Source organism: Microcaecilia unicolor, chromosome 1 (genome assembly GCF_901765095.1).
Source record: "Microcaecilia unicolor chromosome 1, aMicUni1.1, whole genome shotgun sequence".
In the NCBI taxonomy this organism is placed as follows: domain Eukaryota; kingdom Metazoa; phylum Chordata; class Amphibia; order Gymnophiona; family Siphonopidae; genus Microcaecilia; species Microcaecilia unicolor.
Window position 1 is genome coordinate 110,722,617 of NC_044031.1, and position 27,659 is coordinate 110,750,275.

Consider the following 27,659-nt stretch of genomic DNA (forward strand, 5'->3'; position numbering starts at 1 on the left):
TTGTTGTTAGTTTATCCAGCACCATATCATTCTTCCTCTGAAATCATTGGTACAGGTTTATCAGCTATCACGCTTTTTGCAATCAGAGAATGCTTGTCCTGTTTCTGTTTTGTGATTTTTTTTCTTTGAAGAAACTCGGCATAGATCTTTCTTGATTGTTGCACAAAGGGGCCCTTTTACTAAGCCGCATAAGCGTCTACACGTGCCCAACGAATGCCAAAATGGAGTTACCACCCGGCTACTGCGTGGCTCTTGCAGTAATTTCATTTTTGGCGCACATCCGATATGTGCGGTCGAAAAATAATTTTTATTTTTTGGATGCACGTATCGGACGCATGCCAAGTGGCATTTGATGTGCGTAGGTCATTACTACCCGGTTACTGTGTAAGACTTTACTGCTAGGCCAGTGGCTGGCGGTAATGTCACAGACCTAAAATGGACGCGCAGCAATTTTGATTTTGCCACACGACCATTTTCATCAAAAATTTTAAAAAGGCCTTTTTTACAGGTGCGCTGAAAAATGGATCGGGGTGCGCCCCAAACCCGTGCCTACACTACCGCAAGCTATTTTTCAGCGCACCTTAGTAAAAGGATCCCTCAGAGAATGGAATGTGACCCATGCTGGGTCTGACCAATAGTCTCTGACAGGAGTTAGTGCAAGGCTGTTGGAAGTAGACAGCACATTCAAATGGAAGAATTAATGCCCTATTCTGATCTGCAAGATTGGGAGTTAAATAAAAAGTTTCTAGGTTGCTTGGTGTTTATTACTTCTAAAATCAGAGTGACTTATGTTCTGTTTGTTTGTTTACTGACTGTAATATCTAACATCTGTGATAATATCTTTGTAGTCAAGCATGCTTTCTCAATAAAAATATTTAAACATATTTGTCGGTAATCACTTAGGCTCGTTTACTATAATCCTTAACAGGAGAGGCTCAGGACTGAGGTGAGCCAGGGTTGGGTATTTAGGCAGTTCTTCAATATGGCCAGTGAAGGGCTCTGATGTATGGACTCAGGAAGGCCATTTGAGGCCCCAGGTGCCACAAGATAAAAAGCAGGGAATATAGCATCATGACAGAGCTTGTCTGGGGAATGGAGATGACAAGGAGGGATGAGTGGGTGGGATAATACAGGAGAGATAGTCTGCAGCTGCAGAATGACTGTACTTCAAGGTGAGAATGAACAGCAGCTTCAAACTAAATGTGAAAACTATTAGAAAAGAAGGTAATGGTTCAACGACACTGGAGGAAGAAAAGTTACACAACTGAATCTTGAATAGATTTTAGCAGAGAATGATAGATCAGTGAGATACCGGTGAGGAGGCAATTGTAGCAGCTCGAGTAAGGTGGCTAAAGGTCTTGAACAGCACTAGAAAGGAAGGGGCACATATTGGTTTTGTTAAAGAGAATAGGTTAATAAATGTAAAACATGGCGAATAAGATACCTTTTTATTGGATTAACCTAATACATTTTTGACTAGCTTTCAAAGGTCAGAACCATCTTCCTGAGGTCAGGACAGTGTGAACAATAAATGACAATATCAGAATATGTAAGTGAAACATAAAAGCACTTGAAGGCCAGTCTCAAGGGAAAAGATAAGGCGGGTGGGGGGAGAGAACAGCAGGAGAGACGGGTAAAGCAGTAGAATTTTGTGATGTTTAAGGATCCTCTTAGGACTTGTGCCATTCTCTTCTGTTTTAGCTTCTTGCTTTTCACTAGTTTTTGTTTCAAATTCGGTGGTTGTTGGAACTGGAAGCAGTGGCGTACCAAGGGGGGGGGGGGCGGTGGGGGTGGTCCGCCCCGGGTGCATTCCGCTGGGGGGGGGGGGGTGCCGCGGCGCGCGCCTGTTGCCCTGTTTCAGTCCGATTTCGCAATTCGCATGTGTTCACTGTTCTCTCTGAGTCTGCCCCGGAACAGGTTACTTCCTGTTCCCGGGCAGACTCAGAGGGAGCAGTGAACACATGTGGCTTGGCTGTGTATAATGGACTTTTTTGTAAGTGAAGGGTGGAAGTTGGAACTGCGGAGATAGCTGCATCTGTCAGTTGGTTTCCTGTATACAGATGTTTATATATAACCATTGCTGATAGAAACTGTGGTATCCAGAAAGTTAACTTTTTCTGTGGAGTAGTATATTTTGAATCTGTTAAAGACAAAAAAAATAGTTTGTTTAGGCAACATTTTGGATGTGCATAGAGAAAGGGAAGGTATTTTAGATTTAGCTCACACCTTTTTCATTGGTAACTCTAGGTGAGTTACATTTAGGTACCTTAGGTAGTTTTCTTGTCCTCTGAGAGCTTACAGTCTAACCCCCCTGTTTACCAAGCCACGCTAGTGGCGACACAGCCCATTCACTTTGAATGGGCTGTGTCGGCACTGCCATGTGGCAGCCGCTAGTGCGACTTAGTAAACAGGGGGGCAAGTCTGTACCTGAAGAAGTGGAGGGTTAGGTGACTTGCCCAAGATCACAAAGAGCCTCAGTGGGGTTTGAACTTCAGCTTCTCTGATTCTAAGAACGCTGCTAGCCATTAGGTTATAGGCAGAAGGGACTGAGAGTTGGGTGTGTTTTCAAAAAAGAGTTAAAATATGGAAGAGGAAAGATGATAACCTCAGTCTTTGTCATGTTAGCAAAAGGTGGAAGTTACCTTTTGAAAGAAACATGGAAATATCCACACCATTATAAATCAGAAATTAAACTCCATTTCTATATTTATTCTATTTGTTTCTGCAGCTGTATTCTCTTGCCTGAAGAAAAAACACGAAACAGTAAACATACTATTTTAGAAAACTAGTCAAGCTATTCTTCTTATAGTGGATCAAAATGATCAGTCCAACAGAGTAGATGAGCTCTAAACTCATAGAGCAATATAAAAGTTTTGTGGGCAGCTTTTATTTTAAACTGGCCATGGCATTTAAACATATATGTAGAAACTCGAAATCATGCATTTTATGTTGTGGCACCTTTTCTATGGAACAATCTGCCTGGTTATTAAAGATGCTGTGCTAGTGTATAACAGTTCTGGAAACTACTAAAGACTCTGTTTTGTAAAGGCCTTTTAGAAGTCTGAAACTTCAAGAAATTTTAAGATTGCATTGAAGCTTGTTTTTATATGATTTAATGTTCTGCAGATAGAAACATGATGGCCATCCAGTCTACCCATCCTCAGTAACCACTATCTATCTCCTCCTTTCCCTAAGAGATGTTGATCTCTGAATAGATATGATCTTGTTTGATTGTATGGTGTTTTTAATTATGTATTTATTTTATTTATTTATTTGTTGCACTTGTATCCCACATTTTCCCACCCATTTGCAGGCTCAGTGTGGCTTACAAAATGTTACTACGACATTCACATTAATAGAATAAGAATTTCAGAATATAGATACAGAAAAGGTGCATAAAAATATCATAGCAATCATATTAATGGAATAATAATTTCAAAATTATTATAAATAAAGGTGCATAAGTATATCATGTAGGAATGGAAGTGGGTAAATAGATAAATCATAACATAATGATATCAAGACAAGATATAGTATTCAATAATAATATTCAGTAATGAGGATGTATGTATTTTCAGTAACACGCTTTGGGTAAAGTGGGATATAAATTTTAAAAATAAATAATAAATAAATATACCTGAATATTCAGTGCCAGCCCATAGCTGGATATTGACATTAATATTAATTGCCAGAATCTAGATAGCGTAGACCTCTACTATTAGCTACCCAGGACCCAAACTCTGGAACTCCCTCCCAGGTCATCTCTATCTAGAATCCTCTTATCCAAAGTGTTTACTACAGCCTAAATGTACAGGCCTGTGATGCTGCTTTAGAATACTTCAGATCTTCCTCCTTCCTCTTGTTGCCTACACTTTTTTCTTTTTTTTTCTCTCTTCTTCTTTGTTCTTTCATTGTAAACCACATAGAAACCGTTAATGGCCCTTGTGATATATCAAGATCCTGTAAATAGATAAAATAAATTAAAACAGCTACTGGGGCAAAATAGGACAGCTTTGAATGTCACCTGTATCTAGATGTGGTTCTCAACCAGTGTGTCAGGACACACGTGTGTCACCAGGACCTCTGAGATGTGGGTCACCAAAAATCTGACACAGCAAGCCTTCCTTGCTTTCCTTAACAACCACATGTACCAGCAGGCTGGGGAGAACAGAGAGAGCAAGGGAGTTGGGTACTTGAAATCAGCAAGACTGGTCCTTATTTCTGCTTAACCGTTCTGGGCTGCCGAGAGACAAAGCTGGGCTCGGGGCACATCCCCCCGGGCCTGCATGCCGCCCCCCCAGGCCTGCTTACTTGTTTTCTCTCCTCCTCCTACTACTACTACTACTACTATTTAGCATTTCTATAGCGCTACAAGGCATACGCAGCGCTGCACAAACATAGAAAAAAGACAGTCCCTGCTCAAAGAGCTTACAATTTAATAGACAAAAAAAAAAAATAAAGTAATCAAATCAATTAATGTGAACGGGAAGGAAGAGAGGAGGGTAGGTGGAGGCGAGTGGTTACAAGTGGTTACGAGTCAAAAGCAATGTTAAAGAGGTGGGCTTTCAGTCTAGATTTAAAGGTGGCCAAGGATGGGGCAAGACGTAGGGGCTCAGGAAGTTTATTCCAGGCGTAGGGTGCAGCGAGACAGAAGGCGCGAAGTCTGGAGTTGGCAGTAGTGGAGAAGGGAACAGATAAGAAGGATTTATCCATGGAGCGGAGTGCACGGGAAGGGGTGTAGGGAAGGACGAGTGTGGAGAGATACTGGGGAGCAGCAGAGTGAATACATTTATAGGTTAGTAGAAGAAGTTTGAACAGGATGCGAAAACGGATAGGGAGCCAGTGAAGGGTCTTGAGGAGAGGGGTAGTATGAGTAAAGCGACCCTGGCGGAAGATGAGACGGGCAGCAGAGTTTTGAACCGACTGGAGAGGGGAGAGGTGACTAAGTGGGAGGCCAGCAAGAAGCAGATTGCAGTAGTCTAAACGAGAGGTGACAAGGGTGTGGATGAGGGTTTTGGTAGAGTGCTTGGAAAGAAAGGGACGGATTTTACGGATGTTGTAAAGAAAGAAACGACAGGTCTTGGCGGTCTGCTGGATATGAGCAGAGAAGGAGAGAGAAGAGTCAAAGATGACCCCAAGGTTTCGAGCTGAGGAGACAGGGAGAATGAGAGAGCCATCAACAGAAATAGAAAACGGGGGGAGCGGGGAGGTGGGTTTGAGGGGGAAAATGAGAAGCTTGGTTTTGGTCATATTTAATTTCAGGTGGCGTTGAGACATCCAGGCAGCAATGTCAGACAAGCACGCTGAAACTTTGGTTTGGATGCAAGGTGAGATATCAGGGGTAGAAAGGTAGATTTGGGAGTCATCAGCATAGAGATGGTAGGAAAAGCCATGGGATGAGATTAATGAACCAAGGGAAGAAGTGTAGATAGAAAAGAGGAGGGGACCAAGAACAGAACCCTGAGGTACGCCGACAGGCAGAGGGATAGAAGTAGAAGAGGATCCACCAGAGTGAACACTAAAGGTGCGGAGGGAGAGGTAGGAAGAGAACCAGGAAAGGACAGAGCCCTGGAATCCAAGTGAGGACAGGGTATCGAGAAGTATGCTGTGATCGACAGTGTCAAAAGCAGCGGAAAGATCAAGAAGAATGAGGATGGAATATTGACCTCTGGATTTAGCCAGTAATAGCACCTGCTAGCGGTGCTCTGCTGCACAGGTCCTTCTTTCTGCCATGTCGAAACAGGAAGTACTTTATACAGGAGGCGGGACGCATTAGGAAGAAGGACCTATGTCCGGCAGAGCAGAGTTAATGCGATAACTCTGCTCTGCGGCACACAGGAGGAAATCCATGCTAGCACCAGGCAGGCTCTGGGCCCCCCTTGGAGGCCAGGCCATGGGGAATTTTGCCCCCCCCCCCTCTCAGTGGCCCTGTCATCATTACCCACAATGATCACCAGCCCCTAATGGAAATGTTGCAGGTCTACTGTTCCCCATCAATGTGTATATATTTTTTTTGTATCATTTTCAGCAATAATGAATGAATGCATTACCATAACTGCAAAGGACTCAAATATAAATCCATGTTCGATTCCAACTTCTCCTTCAAAGGCAGTCAACTTTGGAACGCCCTCCCCAGACCCATTCGTTCTATTAAAGACTACCTACTCTTCAGAAATTCGCTGAAAACCCATCTAATCAAGGAAGCTTATCCAAAACACCACGACCTAACCCTAGGAATCCACCTATTCATCACCTGATCCTACGACAATTGCAATGACTCAGACCATGCCTCCTCCAATTTTTCCTTATGCTTACCCTATCCCCTGAATATCTCAAACTAGCCTAAAACTAGCACCTTTCTCCTACCCCCTCTACCTTATAATATTACCTATCTACACATCCCCATTTCTCTGCTAAGCTTAGTCTGTTTTCTGTGTACTACATATTGTAATCTTACTGCTATGTAAGCCGCATTGAACCTGCTATGTGTGGGAAAGTGTGAGGTACAAATGTAACAAATATATATTTCAGTGGGTCATACATCTGACTATTGTCTGTCAGGTGTGTCCTGGCAGAAGAAAAGATGAGAACCACTGATCTAGATTAATACTGGCTCCAATCCCAGACTGTTCCAGCTCTATCCAGATAGCATTTGAGTGGTCTGCAGGGATTTTCAGTGGCATTATCCAGGTATATATAGATATGTACTCCTGGCTGGTGTGTATATTCTCATATAGGCACCGACAGAGCCACACTACTGTTCCAGTTGTAAGATTTACACTAGGGCTGTACTAAATATTCATATTCGATTTGATTCAGCCCTGAGTATATTGTTCTTATTTGGCCAAATAGTAATTTAAATTCAAATACGAATAAACCGGAGCTCTTCTGTTCTAAATCCTACTGAAATAAACACTTGATCTCTGATTTCATGTTGCTTCTTTTATTCTTTGTTATATTAAAGCTCAATGCCAATTATTTGTATTCGGCCGAATATTTTTCATTAGTCGTATTCAGCCAAATAGTAAAATATGCTATTCGGTATAACTCTAGTAGACACCAACAAAAAATACCGTAGAAAAAGGATCTACGAAATTAAACCTTCTCAAATACAATAGGGTAGTTCTTCTTTTTCATTCATTGGTCCAAAAAACTTTTCTTATTTATACATATTGACAAAGCTTTCCAAACATATAGGCAGCCAAAAAAAACTCACCAGCATTATTCTTCACTCTTTTGTCAGCATCTGACAGAGACCTTCATTTTGCTTAAAAAGGTCTATCAAGCACATTCATGGTCACTGCTTATTCTGTATCTCTACTGCAGTGTTCTCAACTCTATCTGTACCAAAAAAAAAAAAAAAAATCTAAGTTTTTATACAAACTTTCAAAAGAACTACTCAAAAACATTAGTTCTGATAGGCTATTAGTACTAACAATCTAAAACATTGATTCTGACCTATCCGCTTTCAGCACAAAGAAAACAGTGCTGACAGCAAATCAAATAACATTAGTATTGATCTATTAATTTTCAGCAAAAAGACAAAGCTGATAGCCAATCAGAAACTTCAATGTTGACTTATCAGCACTCAAACAATAGAACAGACAATGTTGACATCCAATCATAAACCCATCGGTGCTAACCTATCAGCTTTCATCAACAACAACAAAAAAGGCAATACTGGCAGCCAGTCAAAAACATTATTTCTATCAAATCTGCTTTCAAAGAGGAAGTCCACAATCTTGTGGTCTGTTTAAATGAGAAGTTGGATGTTAATATTCAAGTAAATGAGCTACTTCTACCTGCATACAATTCAGCAACTGAGACCTTAGTTCTCATGAGAACATATGGTAGTTTGCCTTCATGTGGAGGAGTGGCCTAGTGGTTAGAGCATCAGTCTTGCAATCTAGAGGTGGCAGGTTCAAATCCTGCTGCTGCTCTTTGTGATTTTGGCCAAGTCACTTAGCCCTCCATTGCCTCAGGCACAAACTTAGATTGTGAGCCCTCCTGGGACAGAGAAATATCCAGAGTACCTGAATGTAACTCACCTTGAGCTACTACTGAAAAAGGTGTGAGCAAAATCTAAATAAATAAATGTTCCATCAATCTCTTGCTGAGACTGTTAAAATATGTTGTTCCTTGGTCTTTCAGTTAAGGTACTACAATGTTTGGAAAAAATCCAGAATTCTGCAGTGCAACTTTTAACTGACAGTTCTGCAAGGGATGGCGTTAAACCAATTTTGAAGGCTCTGCATGGGCTACCTGTGTATTTCAGAGTGCAGTTTAAGGCCTTGCATGGCTTAGGTCCAACATCTATTGAAGAACAGCTAGCTCCTTACTTACTAGATCACCTCATAAGGTCCCAGAATAATTGTCTTCTGAACTTGCTTCTTTGTTTGAGGAATAGGCACCTGGGTGATCACCTCCACCTTTCACTTGTCCTCTCCCAACCGAGTACCCCAGATACTGAACTTCTTGTCCTCCCAGGAAACACTTTTTGGGGTTCGCCGCTGACCCAGCAGTCCGTAGACTATCCAGTACTGCTTCTATTTGGATAAGATGGTACCTCCAATCCTTACTGTGGGTGACGATGTCATCTAAGTAGACAGCCACATAATCGCCATGAGGTCTGAGTATGTGGTCCACCAGGTGCTGGAAGGAAGCTGGGGCTCCATGAAAGCTAAACGGGAGTACCATAAACTGGAATAGACCCTAAGGTATCGAAAGGCTGCCTTTTCCTTGGCGGCTGGGGTGCGAGGTACCTGCCAACATCCCTTGGTCAGGTCTAGGGTTGAAATGAATCGGGCCCCTCCTAGTCGCTCAATGAGTTCATCCACCCTTGACATCGGATAGACCTCCAACTTCGACACAGCATTCAGCTTCCTGAAATCGATATGGAACCAGATGCTTCCATCTTATATAGGTACCAACTCAATGGGTGATGCTCAATTACTTGTGGACTCCTCGATAACTCCCATCTTTAACATTTCAATGACTTCCTTTGCTACCGCTTGCTGCTGGGCTTCAGGGATCCAGTAGGGATGCTGCTGAACCACCACTCCTGGTTCGGTGATAATGTCGTGGGTTGCAAAGTGGGTCTGGCCTGGCACCTCAGAAAACACATCTTCATTCTTGCATACCAACTGCTCCAAGTCGGCCTTCTGCATATCTGAGAGCTGGTTGCCAAATGGAACTTGCAAAGGCCCAGAATCTTATCGGGACCTCCGGCCCAAAGTCATCTAGCTGCACTAGGGCTGCCATTATGGGGGACCTACTTCTTCAACAAGTTGACATGGAAAATCTTTGCCTTATCTCTCTTGTCAGGTTGAGCCATCTTATAGCTGACAGGCCCTGTCTTTTCCATAACCTCATAAGGTCTTTGCCACTTACATAGAAGTTTGCTTTCAGAAGAGGGTAGAAGAATTAGGACCCTGTTCCCTGGGTGGAAGGTTCGCTAAACAGCCTTCTGGCTATAGGCTTAGGCTTGACCCGCCTGAGCCTTTTCCAGGCAAAGCTTGGCGGCTTCACCTGCATTCTTTATCCTCTCTTGCATGGTGAGTACATATTCAGCCAAGTTTTTCCCCAGACTGGGTTCCTCTTCTCAAGCTTCTCGGATCACATCCAGGATTTCTCTAGGCCTTCTTTCATATTGAATGGAGAGAAACCTGTCAAGCTCTGGGGCACTTTCCGGATGGCAAAATTTATATATAGGAGTAGGGAATCCCAGTTCTTCAGCATCTGTTTTAAAGTCTTGTTGAATCACTTGGCCAGGCCATCCATCTGTGGATGGTACATCGAAGTCCGTAAGGTCTTCACTTTAAGCAACGCACACACTTACTTCATCACCCTGGACATGAAGGTAGTATCTTAGTCCATCAATATCTCCGCTGGAATCCCCATCCAGGAGAAGACTTCCCATAGCGTGTTGGCCACGATGTTCATGTTACGGAAGGCAATGGCCACTGAATAGTGAGTAGCATAATCCAGGATTACCAGGATATACTTACGACCTTGGGTGGTACGTTCCAGTGCTTCCATGAAGTCCATGGCTATCCGTTCAAACAGGATATCAACAAGGGGCATAGGCACGAGAGGGCAGGTGGGACCCTTGCAGGACTACTCAGCTGACAGGTTGGGCAAGACTGGCAAAAGAGCTCTATCTGCTTAAATACCCCAGGCCAGAAGAACCGAGCTAGAAGGTGACTGGTCTAGCGGCAAGACTTGCCCATGGTAGGGCTTGAGGTATCAGTAGCTGCTCTACCTCTTTCTTCTCCAGGGTTCCCTTGTTCACCCTATACAGCAGGTTGTGCTTTACCATAAAATAAGGTGGTGCTACTTTGCAGGGGTCCTGGTTACCCAAGGGTTTCCCATCTACTGTAACTACCCTAGCTTGTGCCGCCCTGAGGGTCTCATCCTCTGACTGCGCACTTTTGAACTTTCCTGTAGCTTCCTCACTATGACATTCAGGTAGCTTGGGTCAGGGTTTTCTGACCCATCCTCTTCTTCCTGCTCTGGTTCTCCATCGACAGCTGCTCCTAAATTCAGCGAGCACTGCTGTTCCACTCGAAGTACACAATTTCTGATTCCTGGATGAGCAGCTTCCACAAAACTGCAGACATGAGTGGCCACCAAATTCACATCCATAGCACCTTCCTCTGTAACCAGGCGGTCTCTGGCCATATGAACCTTTCCTCCACATCCGAAACAGACTGGGTGGTATCCTTCCCACAGCTGGGAAAAGACCCCACAGTATGTTCATAGGGATGAGGGCTTCTACCACTCTGAGCCCTTCCTTGGAGACCCCTGGCTAGAACCTGGTCTCTGAACCCTCGGATTATCTGGTCCAGGTCTCTCTCCTGTTTCCTCACAGGGCTTTTAGGTCACTTCTCCTTGCCGAGCTCTGACTCTGGCTGCACTTGGTAGAAGGCCTCTGCTGCTTCTAAAACACTTTCGGGGATCAGGCTGGGGAACTGCCGCACCTACTGCTTCATAGACTGTGGTAATCCCTCTAGGAACTGCTCCAGAAGGATGATTCTTGCAATCACCGGTCCCATCTTTTTTCCCGGCTGCAGCCATCTCCAGGCGACCTCTTTGAAGTGGTAGAAGAAACTCCTGGGTTTTCTCTGGCTTGCATGGAACGCTTCTGGAATCCTGCCAATAGGCATCTGGAGTACAGCCCACCCTCTCCAGGATGGCAGCTTTCACCTCTGCATAGGTAGCTGTCCCAGCGGGATTAATGTCCTGGAACACCCTCTGGCTACTTCCTGTCAGTAGGTTCAAGATGTTTCCAGCTATCTTATGGTACCATTTTCTTCATCACAGAACCCGGAGGGGTTTCTGATAAACCGAGGCGGGATGCTTACCCCTGCTTGGGCCCGAGAGCCCTGTTGTAGTTCTAGGTGCTTCTATAACACTTGCTGCTGCACCTGGTGTTGCTGCTGCTGCTGCATGGAATACACCTGCATAAATTGTTGCTGCTGTTGTTGATGCAGGATCTTGTTGCTGCTGCCCCTCGACCAGGGCTTGGAGCAGCTTCTTCATGCTTCTGCTGTAGCGGCTCAGACTGCGCAGTATACTCCCCCCCCCCCCCCCCCAACTAGAACAGGCTAATCCCTTTTGCCCGCTGTTCCCGTGGTACCTCCACAATCAGCCCAGGGGTCAGGATCCGGCTTCCATTGGCAGGATAAGCACAAATCCCACCACTGCCACAACTTGTGAGACCCCGAGCAAAGGCTGGGTGTGTACCGGGGAAATAAAGGTACAGTCACAAAATACAACTCTAAAAGTTCTCGGGCCTGTTTCCTCAGAGAGCCCAAGGCATAGAAAAGGGAAAAACCCTGGTGGGTTTCAGCAAGACAGCTTTAAGCTGCCTCTGGCAGTGAGTTCAGGCACAATCAGTAGCGGTGGGCTTGCCACACCCCAAACACAGCCTAACAGTTCTCTTTGAATTATCAGGTCTGGCTCTGGCCAGACCTCTAGTAACTGGCAAAGTTTGAAACAGTCAATAAGCAGGGCTTACCTCAGCTGGATCACAACATTCAGAAGTCTCCAGTCTCAGCATACACTGGAGCATCTCCTCTTTTTCCCCTGGGCCTCACTAACTTTTGTCTTACCCTGCCTTTTAAATTCCCCCATCTCATCTCTGCCCCACCCGGCTCACTTCCTCTTAAGGTGACTCTTGTTAGTTGCAGAAGGACCTTTCTTAAGGTGGCCCTGGTTATCGGAGGGACTTCCCCTAAGGGAGAGGGGCAGTGTTCAGTAGAAGCCATCACAATTATGCTATAACCCACTTTACAGGTGGAGAGAGATAGACGAAAGAAAAGTTTTAGATCATGATTGTCTTGAAATTTAGATTTTAAAATGTATATTTAGCATCATTTTTATATGTCATTTGTACTATTCTGCTACTTGGCTTAAACATAGGATAGTGAAGCAAGTAAAAGAAAGTTGTTCAATAAAAGTCACAAAATGGATCAAATTAATCCAATAAAATATATTAACTATGACCTATTTGTGATTAGCCTTTAAGAACTATGCTTTCTTCATCCTATCTATGTAAAAAGACATCTTTTTTGAGCTTTTCTTCCACTTGATCTAAATGCTTGTAATAATTTTACTTGAAGTAAAGGCTAAATACTGAATTGGGACAAACCAAATTCAAATAAGATCTTCAAAATCTTCTCATTGGTAAATTTTCAAAGCCCCAAAAACCTCAGCGGTGCACCTTACATGTGTATAACTTTTTCCTTTAAGGACTTATGTACCCACCTCGTCATCGGTTCTCCAAGGGTTCAAATGCCAAATTGACTAATGTCTTATTTAACCTGCTGGTGATATCTTCTTTTTATTTATATATATATATATATATATATATATATATATATTGCCACCTTCTCTGTACTAGGTCTTATTTTATTTATGTCAGTACTTAGCTTAGGCAGAGATCAAAATCAGACAATCAGACGGGATAGCTCGTCCCAGTGGCGTAGCCACAGGTGGGCCAGGGCCCACCCACTTAGGGCTCAGGCACACCCAACAGTAGCACACATTTAGTGGTAGCTGGTGGAGATCCCAAGCTCTATCAGATGAAGACTTCCCCCTGATGGTAATAAAAATGCTAGTCTCCACGCTACTGGCACCTGCACATGCTCAGTTTTCAAGGCATGCCTGCTGCAGACTGCCAAGGTGGAAAGAAGCATTTTCTCACCAGCTGAGATATTTTTTTGGTTGGGGAGGGGGGGGGGGGAGAACACGGTGCCCATCCAGTTCTTGCCTAGGCCCACCCAACTATTTTCTGGCTACGCCTCTGGCTCGTCCGACATGGCATGTTTCGCCCCAAGGGCTGTTTCAAGAACATCCCCTCAAAGCTATTTTAGTGCCAGCTCAGCATATGTGTAGTATACTCTGCCAAGATTCCTTGCTACTTACCCTTAGGGATATGCAGTAGCTTTCCCTGGATCTACCTTAATGGTTTGGGTCTACCTTAATAACAGTTTAAGAATATGGCTGCAAGGTTATTGGTCAGGGGGAAGGAGGAATCCTCTCACCATATTACCCCCGAGAGAGTTGCAGTGGCTTCCAGTTGATCTGAGAATTTACTTTAAGATATTGATCACTGTCTTTAGGTGATGTGACCCAAATTCTTGAAGAATTTGTTGAGCTAGCTGTATTCAATGAGAGCACTAAAATCTTGGCAGATTGCTGCCATTTCCTAGAAAGCATTTTGTTTTATTATAGAGTTTGAGTAGATGATACATGGTTATGTTTGCTGTGTTTTATGCATACACTAGTAAAAATGGCCCGTTTCTGGCGGTGATGAAACGGGCGCTAGCGGGCAGGGGACTCCCTTCCCCTCCCCTTACGCGTGTCTCCCTGGTGGTCTAGAGGTACCTGTTTGGTGGGGGCAGGAAAGAAAGAGCCCCCTCTTTCCTGCCCGTAGCGGTGGTGGTAGCATCCTGCTACATCGTGTGGGAGTCCGGCTCTCGGCGTTTCAAAATGGCTATGTGGGGAAAGGGGCCGGGTTGATGTGGACGTCCTGGGCAGCTGGGATTTTTTGGAAGGGGAGGAGTAGGGAAACACGCGCTGCATGTTTCCCTACTGCTCCCCGTGCGTTAATTAGCCTTGTTTTCGTATTGTGCCCTCGACGTCACCACGTGTGACACGAGGGTGGGGCATGAAGATGTTGTGTGGCTTCACCACCATGAAACCACGAACCGGTGTGTGAGTGACTTTAGTGACGTCAGTGTCCTCAGAACGTTGAGGCTGCGTTTTATTATAGTAGATATATGTATATATTATTATTAATAGACAATATACAGCATATATTGTAATTTATTTTGAATACAATTAGAAAAAACAAGATATTAAGGCTGCGTAAATATTTAAAATGAGAAAATAAGGTGTCCCCTGCCACCATTTATAGTCTATAAACAATAGAAGAGACTAGTCAGAGCGGTGTATTGTACAAAATGAGTTGTCATTTCCTGAATGTGGCCTTTTAGATGGAGTCCCCAGTGCAGCAGAGCTGTGATGAGTGGATGAGTTTAGGCTACAGAGCTGCGTATGTGAACGCCTTCCCTGCTTTAAATATATGAGCTTTCAGCTGGCAGATAGAAGTTGGTAGCAGCACAGATACATGTAACTTTGCAAAGACTGTGTTTCAAGTGCTGAGAGAGTGCAATATGTGTACGAAAAATGGGTCTCAGTAAATATCATCAGTAGAAAAGAAAATGAATTGGTGGCCCTGAGTAAATATCAGATGCTTCCTGCTAGTTCAGAAATATCACTGCAGGCTATGTAGGTCTTATAGGGTGACGTTATTTCTTGTAATGAATACAGCTGTATGTGGCTGTCTGCATTCCCCTCTTGTGAATGCAGTCACCCTGCTGTGCTGTCAGATGACATGATTGAATTACTCTCTTGCATTTTAATTGGATTTTGCACACTTTGGCTTTGACATCTGATTTTTGCATTTGTGTGTGTCTTCTTTCTTTTTTTCACCATGGCCTGGCAGAATTCCTTGACTAAGAGTGCTCCACTTGCAAATGACTCACAAGCACGCAGTGGGGCCCGCTTCCACACTTCTTGCGATAAAAGATATGTCATCAAAACGATAACGAGCGAAGATGTGGCAGAAATGCACAACATCCTGAAGAAGTACCATCAGGTAAGTGACAATGGTGGCAGGGCCACCGAGAGACTGGACTTGGCCCGGGGCAAGGCCGCCTCCGGGGGCCCCGCCCCCGCCACTCCCCCCTCCACCGCCCCTCTCCGTCTGCCACCAGGCCGGGCCTCCTGCATTGAAATCACAGCGCCTCTCACCTCCATGTGAAAATGCTGCAGGCAGCAGGGCAGCAGATCGCTTCCCTTCGGGCCTCCTTCCCTCCCTGTGTCCTGCCCTCGCGGAAGTTACGTCAGATGAGGGCAGGACACAGGGAAGGAAGGAGGCCTGAAGGAAGGCGATCTGCCTGCAGCGCTTTCACATGGAGGTGAGAGGCGCTGTGATTTCAATGCAGGGGGCCTGGCCCGGTGGCAGACGGTCGACGACGGAGGGCAGGTGGGACTGCGGCGCAGGGCCCCCCCTTGGAGGCCCGGGGAAATTTGTCCCTCCTGCCCCCCCCTCTCTGCGGCACTGAATGGTGGGGCAGGGAGGGTAAAATCTAGAAATGCCAGTAACGAGGGGGCTGGAGCCCCCTGATTTTGTCTCTACCTGTCCCTCAGCACTGTCTGATCTCTCTTTGTAATGATTATATATCGGTATATTGTGTTTCTGCACAAATTTAATCACATAACACCTTTTTTAATTGAATTGCATCTGCTACCCACTGCAGCACAAATCTCTTTCAAATTGTTATAACTTGTTTATAAGGTTTTTATATACGGACTCAAAATATCTTTCTGATAGGCTGCAAAAGCACACATCTCTACATTCATTGTGCTGTTCCTAGAAAAGTCTGCCTCTATTTCTTTTTTTAAATTTTATCACGTTAACAAGTACTAGAAATAGAGCTTTTTGCTAGGCAGGATCTTTAATTTGGAATTCATTTCCAGTTGAATTAAGCAGAATTTTCTAGCTACTCAGCGTTTTGTTAGGTGATAAAAACCTGGCTTTTCGAGAATTATGGTCTGAACACTGGTTAATTAGTTTCAGTTCATGAGCGATCTCTGTGGGCAGAGTTCTAGAAGAGAAAAAAATGTTTTTGTTATTTTTTCGACTTACGGTTTAATGAGTATTTGCATTGTATTAGCATTTTATTACTTGTTTGTTTATTCTAAACCGCTTTAACATTCTATTAATGTTAATAAATCAAATCAGTCAAATGCAGTTGTTGACACTGGGTATAAGAGGTTTCTCTGTGCTGCAGCAGCTCTAATTTACCTCTTGGCAAAACAGAAAAATGTGTATAGTTGAATAAGGAGACCTTGATTTGTTTCGCTCGTTGCATAGAACACTTTTTTATTTTTTATTTTCAAATTTTCAAATTGCAATCACGGAAATATAATACTGCGATATCACATACCAATAAGAGAAAGAAGGCAAATGAAAGGAAAATTAAATACATGTTACGGTCCTACCCTGATTCTGCCAATGATCCTCGCTGGCAGCACACTGCAGATCCCAGGCGGTGGGTGGCGCTGCTTCCAGGAGGTGCTCCGTTGCTGTGCGGGTCCCGCTGTGAGCACCAGTGCATCCCTGATGATGTCAGACGCCGAAGATGGGGATTTAAGCTGCTCAGCTGCTAGTCCTGGCACTCTTGCATCAAAGCCACCCTACATAAGTACATACGTATTGCCACCCTGGGACAGACCAAAGGTCCATCAAGCCCAACATCCTGTTTCCAACAGTGGCCAATCCAGGTCACAAATACCTGGCAAGATCCCAGAAAAGCTCAATACATTTTATGATGCTTATCCCAGAAATAAGCAGTGGATTTTCCCAAGTCAATTTATTTATTTGGTCTATGGACCTTTCCTTTTAGGAAGCTTCTACTTATTTTCTCTATCCATGTGCAGTTTTTCTCCTCTCTTCCTTATCCCTTATCTCATCTCCTTCCTCTCTCTTCCTTCCCCTCCATCCATATGCATTTCCTTCCTCTCTCTTCCCTCCCCTCCATCCATATGCATCTCCTTCCTCTCTCTTCCCTCTCCTCCATCCATGTCCAACATTTTTCCTCACCCCCTCCATCTCAATTCCTCTCTCTTCCCTCCCCACCATCCATGTCCTTCATTTCTCCTCTCTCCTCTTCATCCATGTGCATCTCCTCTGTCTTCCCTCCCCTCCATCCATGTCCAGAATTTCTTCTCTCTCCCCTCCATCCATGTGCATCTACTTCCTCTGTCTTCTTTCCCCTCCATCCATGTGCATCTACTTCCTCTGTCTTCTTTCCCCTCCATCTGTGTGCATCTGTTTCCTCTGTCTTCTTTCCCCTCCATCCATGTCCAGCATTTTTTCTCTCTCCCTTCCCCTCCATCCGTGTGCATCTCCTTCCTCTGTATTTCCTTCCCTCCATCCCTGTCCAATATTTCTCCTCTCTTCTCGGTCCTCCACTCCATCCATGTCCAGCATTTCTCCTCTCACCCCTCCCCTCCATGTGCATCTCCTTACTGTCTTCCCTCCACTTCATCCATGTCCAGAATTTCTCCTGCCCTCCCCTCCATCCATGTCCAGCAACTGTCCTCTCTCCCCTGCCCTCCCCTCCCTCCACCCATGTCCAGCAACTCTCCTCTCCATCCATCTATCCATCCATATCCAACAACTCTCCTCTCTCCCCTGGCCCCCTCCATCCATCCATGCCCAGCAGTTCTCCTCTCTCCCCTACCATCCCCTCCATGTTCAGCGATTTCTCCTCTCTCCCTGGGCCCTGCCCTCCCATCCATGTCTAGCGATTCTACTTTGCCCCATCATCCCCTCTCATCCATGTCCAGTTATTCTCCTTTGCTTCCTCTCCTCCCCTCCCCTCCAATCCATGTCCAGTGACTTGCCCCAGCCCCACATGCCCCCCTTTTCAGCCCCCGAGTTCCAGTTCCAACCCCAGCCCCACCTGCCTGCCCTCTTCTCCCCCAACATTCTCCTTTTCATTCCTGCCGCCCTGCAGGGTTTAAATCTTTTAATTTACCTCAGTTGCAGCAACAGCAGCATCACTGAAAGCAGCAAGCAGGCTCGTCGTCTCTAGCCTTCCCTTCCCTCAGTGTCCTGCCCTTGTCAGAAGAAGGTGGGACACTGAGAGGGAAGGGAGGGCTAGAGATGACAAGCCTGCCTGCTGTTTTCACTGATACGGCCGCCGCTGCTGCTGCGACTGAGGTAAATTAAAAGATTTAAACCCCCCCAGGGCGGCAGGAACAAAAGGAGGGCTGTCGGGGAGCTGAGGGTGGGCAGTTGTGAACCTAGAGCTGCCTGTAGGTGAGCGCCTGGGTGGCGGTAAGCATGGCTTGTGGCGCCCTCCAGAGGTTGGCACCCCCTGCCATGCTTACCACGCTTACCGGGTTCTGCCGGCCCTGAGCTGAAGAACCCTAACCTGTTAGCCTTTCTTTCCTTTTCCATCCCCTTCATAATTTTGGTCACTCTTCTTTGAACCTTTTCTAATTCTACTATATCTTTTTTTTGCGATGCGGTGACCAGAATAGAACACAATGCTCAATGTGAGGTCACACAATGGAGCAATAGAGGCATTATAATATTCATCTTATTTTGCATCCCTTTCCTAATAATTCCTATCATCCTGTTTGCTTTATTTGCCACCGCTGCTGCTGCACACTGGGCAGAAGACTTCAGCATATTGTCTACAATAACTCCTAGATCTTTTTCTTGAGTGTTGGCTCCTAAGGTGAACCCTGCATCAGTTAACAATGCTTTGATTTATTCTTCCCAATGTGCATCACTTTGTATTTGTCGACATTAAATTCCATCTGCCATTTGGATGCCCAGGCTTTAAGTTTCCTAAGGTCTTCCTGCAATTTTTCACAATCCACACGTGTTTTGTGTCATCTGCAAATTTAATTACCTCACTCGTCGTTCCGATTTCCAGATCATTTATAAAGATGCTAAATAGCACCAGTCCCAGTACAGATCCCTGTGGCACTGAGAAAAATGGCCATTTAGCCCTACCCTCTGTTTTCTGTCCAATAACCAATTCCTAATCCACAGAAGGACCTTGTCTCGTGTTCCATGACTTTTTAATTTTCTCAGGAGTCTCTCATGAGGAACTTTGTCAAAAGCTGTCTGAAAATCTAGATACACTACATCAACCGGCTCACCTATATCCATATGTTTATTCACGCCTTCAAAGAAATGACGCAAATTGGTGAAGCAAGTCTTCCCTTGGCTGAACCCATGCTGACTGTGACCCATTAAACCATGTTTGTCTATGTATTCCATGTTTATTCTTTTTAATAGTTTCCACTATTTTGCCTGGCACTGAAAGGCTTACTGGCCTGTAATTAACCAGATCACCCCTGGAACCCTTTTTAAAAACCGGTGTTATATTGGCCACCCTCCAATCTTCAGATACTAGGGACGATCGATCGTAATGATTACGCTACACATCACTAACAACAGATCTGCAATTTCATGGTTGAGTTCTTTCAGAACCCTGGGGTGTATGCCATCCGGTCTAGTTGATTTATCACTCTTTGACTTGTTGATTTGGCACAGTACATCTTCCAGGCTCACCGAGATTTCTTTCAGTTCCTCCACATTTCCGGTACAGGTAGATCTCTTATATTAAAGACTGAAGCAAAGAATTCATTCAATCTCTCCACTATGGGCTTGTCATCCATGAGCTCCCCTTTTGCTCCTTCCTGATCTAACAGCCCTGCAGATTCCCTCATAGGCTTTCTGTTTCTGATGTACCTGGAAAAGGTGTTACTATGAGTTTTTGTCTGTGTGGCAAGTTTTTCTTCATATTCTCTTTTATTCTTCTTTATCTATGCTTTGCATCTAGCATGATAGCACTTATGTTCCTTATTTTCTTCATTCAGATCCTTTTCCATTCTTTGAAGGATGTTCTTTTGGCTCTTACGGCCTTTTTCACTTCCTTTTAACCATGCTAGCTGTTGATTGCTCTTCTTTCCATCTTTGTTAATACGTGGAATGCATCTGGTCTGGGTTTCCACAATGGTATTTTGAAACAACGTCCATACCTGATTTAAAATTCTAACCTTTAGCTTCTTTTTAATCAATTTCCTCATTTTGTCCTAGTCGCCCTTTCAAAAATTAAATGCTGCTACTGTAGATTTCCTTAGTGACCACTCAGATATCAGCTCAAATTTGATCATGTTATGTTCACTGTTTCCCAGCAGATCCAACACGTTACCTCTTGCACCATGTCCTGCATCCCACTAAGGGCTAGATCTAAAAGAGCTCCCTCTCTTGTCAGTTCTTGGACCAGTTGCTCCAAGAAGCAATCATTTATTTCTAGGAATTTTACCTCCCTAGCGCTCCCTGATGTAACAATTATCCAGTCACTATTGGGGTAATTGAAAACACCCATTATTATAAAGTTGCCCAATTTGCCAGCTTTCCTCATTTCTGTAAACGTTGTTTCATCTGCTTGTTTGTTCTGTCCTGGTGAACAGTAGTACAGCCCTACCAGTATCTGTTTCATGTAGAATGTTTATGTTATTTGACTCAATTCCCTCTTTAACATATAGCACAACCCCACCCCCCTCCTCTAATTTGATCCACTCTATCATTGCAATATAATTTGTACCGTGATAACATAGTGTCCCATTGATTTGTCCTCCTTCCACCAGGTCTCTGAGATGCCTATTATATCTATCTCTTCATTTAGTGCTATGTACTCCAACTCTTCCATCTTAATTTTAGGCTTCTAGCATTTGTATACAGACACTTCAGATTGTGTTTTTACTTTGCATCTACAAGCTACTTTAACGTTGATAGGGATCATTTGCATCTGTTTTCCCATAAAACACTCCTGGCTTTCTTTCACTATTATTGATACCTCTCTATCGGAATTACCTAAAGATCCGTTTCAATAGTATCCTTCAGGGATACTCCACATTGAACCATGCACTGCTAGGTGACCGTTGCCCCCCCCCCCCCCCCCCATTTTAGTTTAAAAGATGCTCTATCTCATTTTTAAATGTTAGCGCCAGCAGTTAAGGTGGAGGCCATCCTTTCAGAACCAGCTCCCGCTTTTACAGAATGTTGCCTAAGCACTACTCTTAAGGGTTTGTGGTTCATTTTATTTGATATAGTGCCAATCATTAGTACATATCTAGGTGGTTTACAGTTATAAAAATATAGAGAGAGCATGAAAGAATTCTTGGGAGGAAGAAAATAGGAGATGAAAACATTGGGAGGCTTAGATTACAGTTTATTTAATCAGGTATGGTAGGAAAAGGGTCAGGTGTTATGAAGGGCAACTAAATAGAAAGAACACAAAAGGAGGGAAAGGAATAGAGCAGAGACAGGACAATGTAAAACAAGTAGGAGGAAATTTTAAAACAAATAGGAGGAAATATTTTTTTCACTCAAAAAATAGTTAAGCTCTGGAACTCGCTGCCGGAGGATGCGGTAGCGGTGGCTAGTATATCTGGGTTTAAAAAATGTAGTCTGCTATTGAGACAGACATGGGTAAGCCACTGCTTGCCTTGGGATTGGTAGCATGGAATGTTGCTACTGTTTGGGTTTCTGCCAGAGGTACTTGTGACCGGGATTGGCCACTGTTGGAAGTAGGATACTGGGCTAGATGGACCGTTTGGCTATTCTTATGTAAATGGAATAAGGCCGGTATTCAAAGCAATTTAAGTGGGCAGGAGCCACTGAATATCCCCTGAGACTGCCCAAACAAATAGTGGGCAGGACAGGGGCGGTGCTGGGGGTGGCACTGGGGAGGAGCCCCAGGTTATGTAGGTGCCGGCAATATTCAGTGCGGGTATCCGCATAGCTAAGCGGCTTCATTTAGGACAGCTCAAGAGCTGTCCTAAATAAGGCCGCTTAGCTATGGGGGTGCTGGCTCTGAATATCAGGCTGGCACCCGCATAGCTTTTTATTTTATTTACATTTTTTTAAACTAAAGTCCCTGAGCCTCCTCAAGCCCCCCTGCCAATGTTCCCTTCTTTCCCTCCCCCTTCCCAGCCCACATCAAGACCCCTGCCCCTTGAAGACTCCCATCCATGCAGGCGGGCCTTCCCTATGGGCCTACCTGTATCCCTGGTGGTCCAGTGGGGTTGTTGGGGGCAGGGGCACAGCCCTCTCGCTCCTGCCCTTTAGACCGGCACTGCAAGGGGCAGGAGCGAGGGGGCTGCATTCCTGCCCCCATCAATCCCACTGAACCACCAGGGATACAAGTAGGCCTGGAGAGAGAGCCTGCCTGCATAGCTGGGTGGGGAGGGAAAGAATGGGACCTTGGCCAGCGATGATTAGCGTTTAAAAAAACGCTGACTGCTGCCGGCTGAATATAGGGGGGAAATGTATATAATAAAACCCTTCAACCTGAAGGGAAAGCCTTAGTAAAGTAATAAGTTTTCAATTATAGTTTGAAGATCTTGGGAGAGGACTTGATTCTAATGTCTAAAGGGAGTTGGTTCCAAAGGGATGGCACAATTACTTTGAAGCAAGTATACAATGTGTGCATAAGTGGCATCGTGTGTAAATGAAAGGGGGCTCACGCTTGTGTATAATTTACAGAATACTTTAATCTGCACCCTTGCCGTATTTACATGACTGGTGTAAGTGTGGTGTGTAAATGTAAGGTGTGCTGATGCCAGGTTACGCTAGTATTCCATAACAGAATCCAGACATCCAAATGCCATTAAAGAATAGGCTTTTGCTGCATGGCATTGGAGGGCCTAAATAGAGATTCTCATTTATAGGTTTGCCTCCTTAGTGTCCATCCATGCAAACTTAGTGCTGGATCCCCCCCCCCCCCCCCCCCCCCCCATTGACGTAACCAGAACTAGCTGTTCCTGGTTACATCACTGGTAGTTCTGAACACAATTTTTGTGAACAGTTCTACCTTGTGGTCTTTGGGCACATATATATTTGTGAAGTTTATCATACCATTCATAATAGAACATATAAGCAATGTACAATAATAATAAGAGACATAAAGATAAATGATAAAGGAAGGCTTAATGCACCATGTAAAAGTCGAATGCTATTAAGAAGGAGGGAGAACTTTCAAAGTTTAACTATTGGCTTTGTTTCTTGTTCTCTGCAGTTCATAGTGGAGTGCCATGGGAACACGCTTCTTCCCCAGTTTCTAGGCATGTATCGGCTTAACGTTGATGGAGTGGAAAATTATATGATCGTCACTAGAAATGTGTTCAGCCATCGTCTGTCTGTGTATAGGAAATATGATTTAAAGGTAATGGTAGTAGATTCACTTTTCCAATCAACTGACTTGGGTTTTGTAATACTGAAGAGCAAGTAACAGTTCTTTGTCAGAAAGTACAACTTGGTGAATCTTCTGAGGTCTTTGAAGAGAATTTATGAGGCACTTTTACTAAACGCTTAACGCTTGCTAAATGCTAAGAAGCTCATAGGTTTAAAATAAGCCTCATAGCATTTTGCACCCGCTAATTCTGTTAGTAAAAAGTCCCTTCTATGTGTTCACGGTTGGCTAAAACAGGAGATGGGTGGTGCAGGTTGCTAACCATTCTAACTGCACTTGCAAGTTCTCAGAGAAGTGGTATAAAAATTAAGGAGTGCATGGAAACAACACATCAGTTTTATTTTGTTTTCCTATTCATGCTGTCTGTCCCATTTGTTTCATCCATTGCATGTGATGATGTTTTTTATTTTTATTTTTTTAATGATGCACATTTGTTTACAATGCATGTACTTGGGTGAATTTGACACAGAGAATGTGGTAAAATAGTTTTGCTTATGCTAAATCAACATAAATAACAAAAACAGTGTCTCAGATGGGAAACAGAAAATGATAAAGCTAATAGCATTGATGTTTTCCTGCTGTTGTAAAATGCAGCACGCACCTCATCAACATGCATGTCTACAAAGCCTAGTAGAGCCATTTACGGTAATAAAATAACTTGTTAGGCCTCTGAGTCAACAAACTTAAAAAAAAATGCACGTCTTGCTGTCTTCCATAGGAAGTGAAGTGATGACATTTAGAATGTGTTTGTTTTTTTTACAATTGAAAAGAGAGAAGAATCAACAATTTAGGAAAGATTATATCATCAATTAAGAAGCCATGCATTTGTTTCTGTTCTAATAAAAATGTCAACATGTTTGAAACAGAATATTGTTGTTCAAACTTCTGTTATTGTTGTGTGATGAGTATAGTCAGTGTGCCACTTTATAGATGTTGACCCCGAGTATAGACTCCAGTGTACAACATAGGAGCCAGCTCTGTGGGTGCTTGAGCACCCCCAGTATTGAGCAAACTCTTATTGTGTCCAGGGATGGGTAAATTCCATTGGGATTAGTACCTCCAATCATTTTGAAAAGTTGGCTCATTTATAGAAGGTTGATGTTTGAGCTATACAATTAAAGGAACTGTGTCCTGATTTTGAAGGCTGTTGGTGCTTTTTTTGCTATTTGAACAGCAGTGTGGCCACATGTAATCTGATCTCAGTTCACCTGGGAAAACCACCACTGAAAAACAGCCATTTTCTTTACAAAACTAGTATACGTGGAGGGGCATAATTGAAAGGGGCGCCCAAGTTTTCCTGAGGACGTCCTCGCAGGACGTCCCGGCGAAGGGGCGGAGAAACCCATATTATCGAAACAAGATGAGCGTCCATCTTTCGTTTCGATAATACGGTCGGGGACGCCCAAATTGCAAAATTTAGGTCGACATTAGAGGTGGTCATCCTTAGAGATGGTCGTCCCCGATTTTCGGCTATAATGGAAACCGAGGACGCCCATCTCAGAAACGACCAAATGCAAGCCTTTTGGTCATGGGTGGAGCCAGCATTCGTAGTGCACTGGTCCCCCTGACATGCTAGGACACCAACCAGGCACCCTAGGGGGCACTGCACTGGACTTCAGAAATTGCTCCCAGGTGCATAGCTCCCCAACCCCCCCCCCCCCCACAAAACCCACTCCCCACAACTGTACACCACTACCATAGCCCTAAGGGGTGAAGGGGGCCACCTACATGTTGATACAGTGGGTTTGTGGTGGGTTTTGAAGGGCTCACATTTACCAGCACAAGTGTAACAGGTAGGGGGGGATGGGCCTGGGTCCGCCGGCCTGAAGTGCACTGCAGTACCCACTAAAACTGCTCCAGGGACCTGCATACTGCTGTCAGATCTGGGTATGACATTTGAGGTTGGCATAGAGGCTAGCAAAAAATATTTTAAAAAAAAATTTTTAAGGTGGGAGGGGGTTGGTGACCACTGGGGGAGTAAGGGGAGGTCATCTGGTCAGTTCGGGCACCTTTTTCAGGCTTGGTCGTAAGATAAAATGGACCAAGTAAAGTCGCCCAAGTGCTCGTCTGGTACGCCCTTCTTTTTTCCATTATTGGTCAAGGACGACCATGTGTTAGACATGCCCCAGTCCCGCCTTCACTATGCTTCCGACATACCCCCGTGAACTTTGGTCGTCCCCGCAACGGAAAGCAGTTGAGGACGCCCAAAATCGGCTTTTGATTATGCCGATTTGGGTGACCCTGGGAGAAGGACGCCCATCTCCCGCTTTGTGTCAAAAGATGGGCGCCCTTCTCTTTCGAAAATAAGCCTGTTTGTCTCCATTTCTGGAGACAGTGCCACTGGGTTAATTCGATTTTATGCAGGGCTAAGTGTCTACATAATGGGGATAACCTTATAAAGGATTTTCTATGCCCGGAAGCATGTTTCAAACGTGCCTAGGGGGTTCTTTAAAATTTGTGGGGCTAAACACATGCGTGTAGGTGTGCGCATCACAGTTATTGTTCCCAGGGGTATAATTTGGGCAGTGCTGGGGCAGAGTTGTGATGTCCACACATACTTTATAAATTTATGCAAGAGAATTTGTGTGCCATTTGGGCTAATTGTGTGAGCCTATTATGTAAGACACATAGGTGTCTTGTTTCCTTTAGAAACTATGTACTTTTTTTAATATACTTTTTACATAGGCACCTTGTTATAATGCTGACCTCTAAATGACTGAAAATAAAAAGTCCAGCCTTCAGTTTGGGTCTGTCAATCCCAGTAGATAGAAAAATAAAGCAAAATTCTGACCAGTTGTTATGCAAAGGCAAACAGTTTCTTTTCCAGTCAGATAATTCTATCAAATCCCTGAATTAGTGGCAGTTGTGTCTGGACATTCATCACACTCAATTGTGAAACAGTAGAGCTGTCTGTGCTTGCCACTTTCTCACCCACTTCCTTTTCTTAAAACTCTAAAGTCACTGAAATGGGGCAGATGTCTTTCTGTTGCTCTGTAAGCATGCTTGTGGGCTCCCCTTGATTTCTGGTGGTTAGTAATGCCTAATTACTGTGACATTTTTACACATTATAGTAAAGAAGAAAAACTGAACTTGACCTCCCCTGACCTGATCAGATGACGCTCCTTACTTCTGTGTATTATACATTATCTAAATGTTATGGGTCTTCCAGAACAGTCTGGAAAGTTAATACCTGTGGAGCACAAGTGTTTTGTACAAATGTTTTAACAGTATAAAGAAAGCTTATTTGCTTACAAAACATGGATGCATATTTGATTGAGCATGTTTTGCATGGTTGACCGAATGCTTTAATGGCATTACTAAAACAAGAATGAAAAAAGTGCAGTGCAAGAGAGAGAGAGCAACAGGCATTTTTGTAGAGAAGGTAAGCTACCAAGATTTAAGGACAAGCAATACCCAGAGTTGCACAACAAAGGACATAATTGGGCTATATTCAAAGGGAGTCATATATTCGGTGGCAGCCAGTAACGTTCAACGTTCCTATGTGCGGATTCTTGATACTTACAAGGATAGTATCTAGCTGAAATTCAGTCAGAACGGCACTATATACATTATCCATATGGTAAAGAGGAAAATGGAGGGCGGAGCAAGGGCAGACTACAAAATTATCTGCATAGTGGTGACATCCAGCCACCATTCAGATAAGTTACATGATTAGTTTAAGCTTGTGGGGGATGTGAACATCCAAAACATATTTAGTTCATTTTCATGTTTTCTTAATATTGCCAGAGTTTTGGGTGGTTTCATTTTTCAATTCTATTCATACATTTTGTTTTTAAATCACCCATTATGTGCATGCTAGAATTTTTTTATCCATGTAAATTGCACACGTTTGTTTAATTTGTAGAGATATGTGTGTGCAAATGATTTGCATATGCTAACATGCCTAGAGGCTTGCTGAATACACACATTCATTTAAATGCTGACTCCAGAGTTTAAAATGATCACACTCACCTCTCCTGACGAATATTGACCCCAATGTGATACTTGTATGCACCAGTATGGGTAGAAGAATGGCTAGTACTTTAGTGAGGGCCAAGCAAGAGTAAGATACAGGCCCCAATGCCCTTCTCTTGGTTTCCATATGAGCAACTGTCTAAGGGAAAGTGGAGGGCAAGCTAGAGTGATGAGTCCAACCTCCCACCCCTTCCCCACCCCCAAAATAAATAAACACATATAAATAAATGTTTTGAGGAAGCAAAACAAATTATTTGGAGTGTGTGTGGGTATATATTGGAACGTTTTAAATGTAAAATTCATAATCAATTTGTAATCCCTATTTTG

The 27,659-nt window shown here is 44.0% G+C and overlaps 1 protein-coding gene across 1 annotated transcript in view; it reads left to right on the forward strand.

The window, feature by feature from the left end:
* PIP4K2A (phosphatidylinositol-5-phosphate 4-kinase type 2 alpha) overlaps positions 1–27,659 on the forward strand; it is a 497,878-nt gene that overhangs the window by 349,942 nt on the left and 120,277 nt on the right. The window contains exons 4-5 of the mRNA XM_030199347.1: positions 15,014–15,166; positions 23,184–23,330. Coding sequence (XP_030055207.1) covers positions 15,014–15,166; positions 23,184–23,330 — 300 coding nt within the window. The remainder of the gene's footprint in view (positions 1–15,013; positions 15,167–23,183; positions 23,331–27,659) is intronic.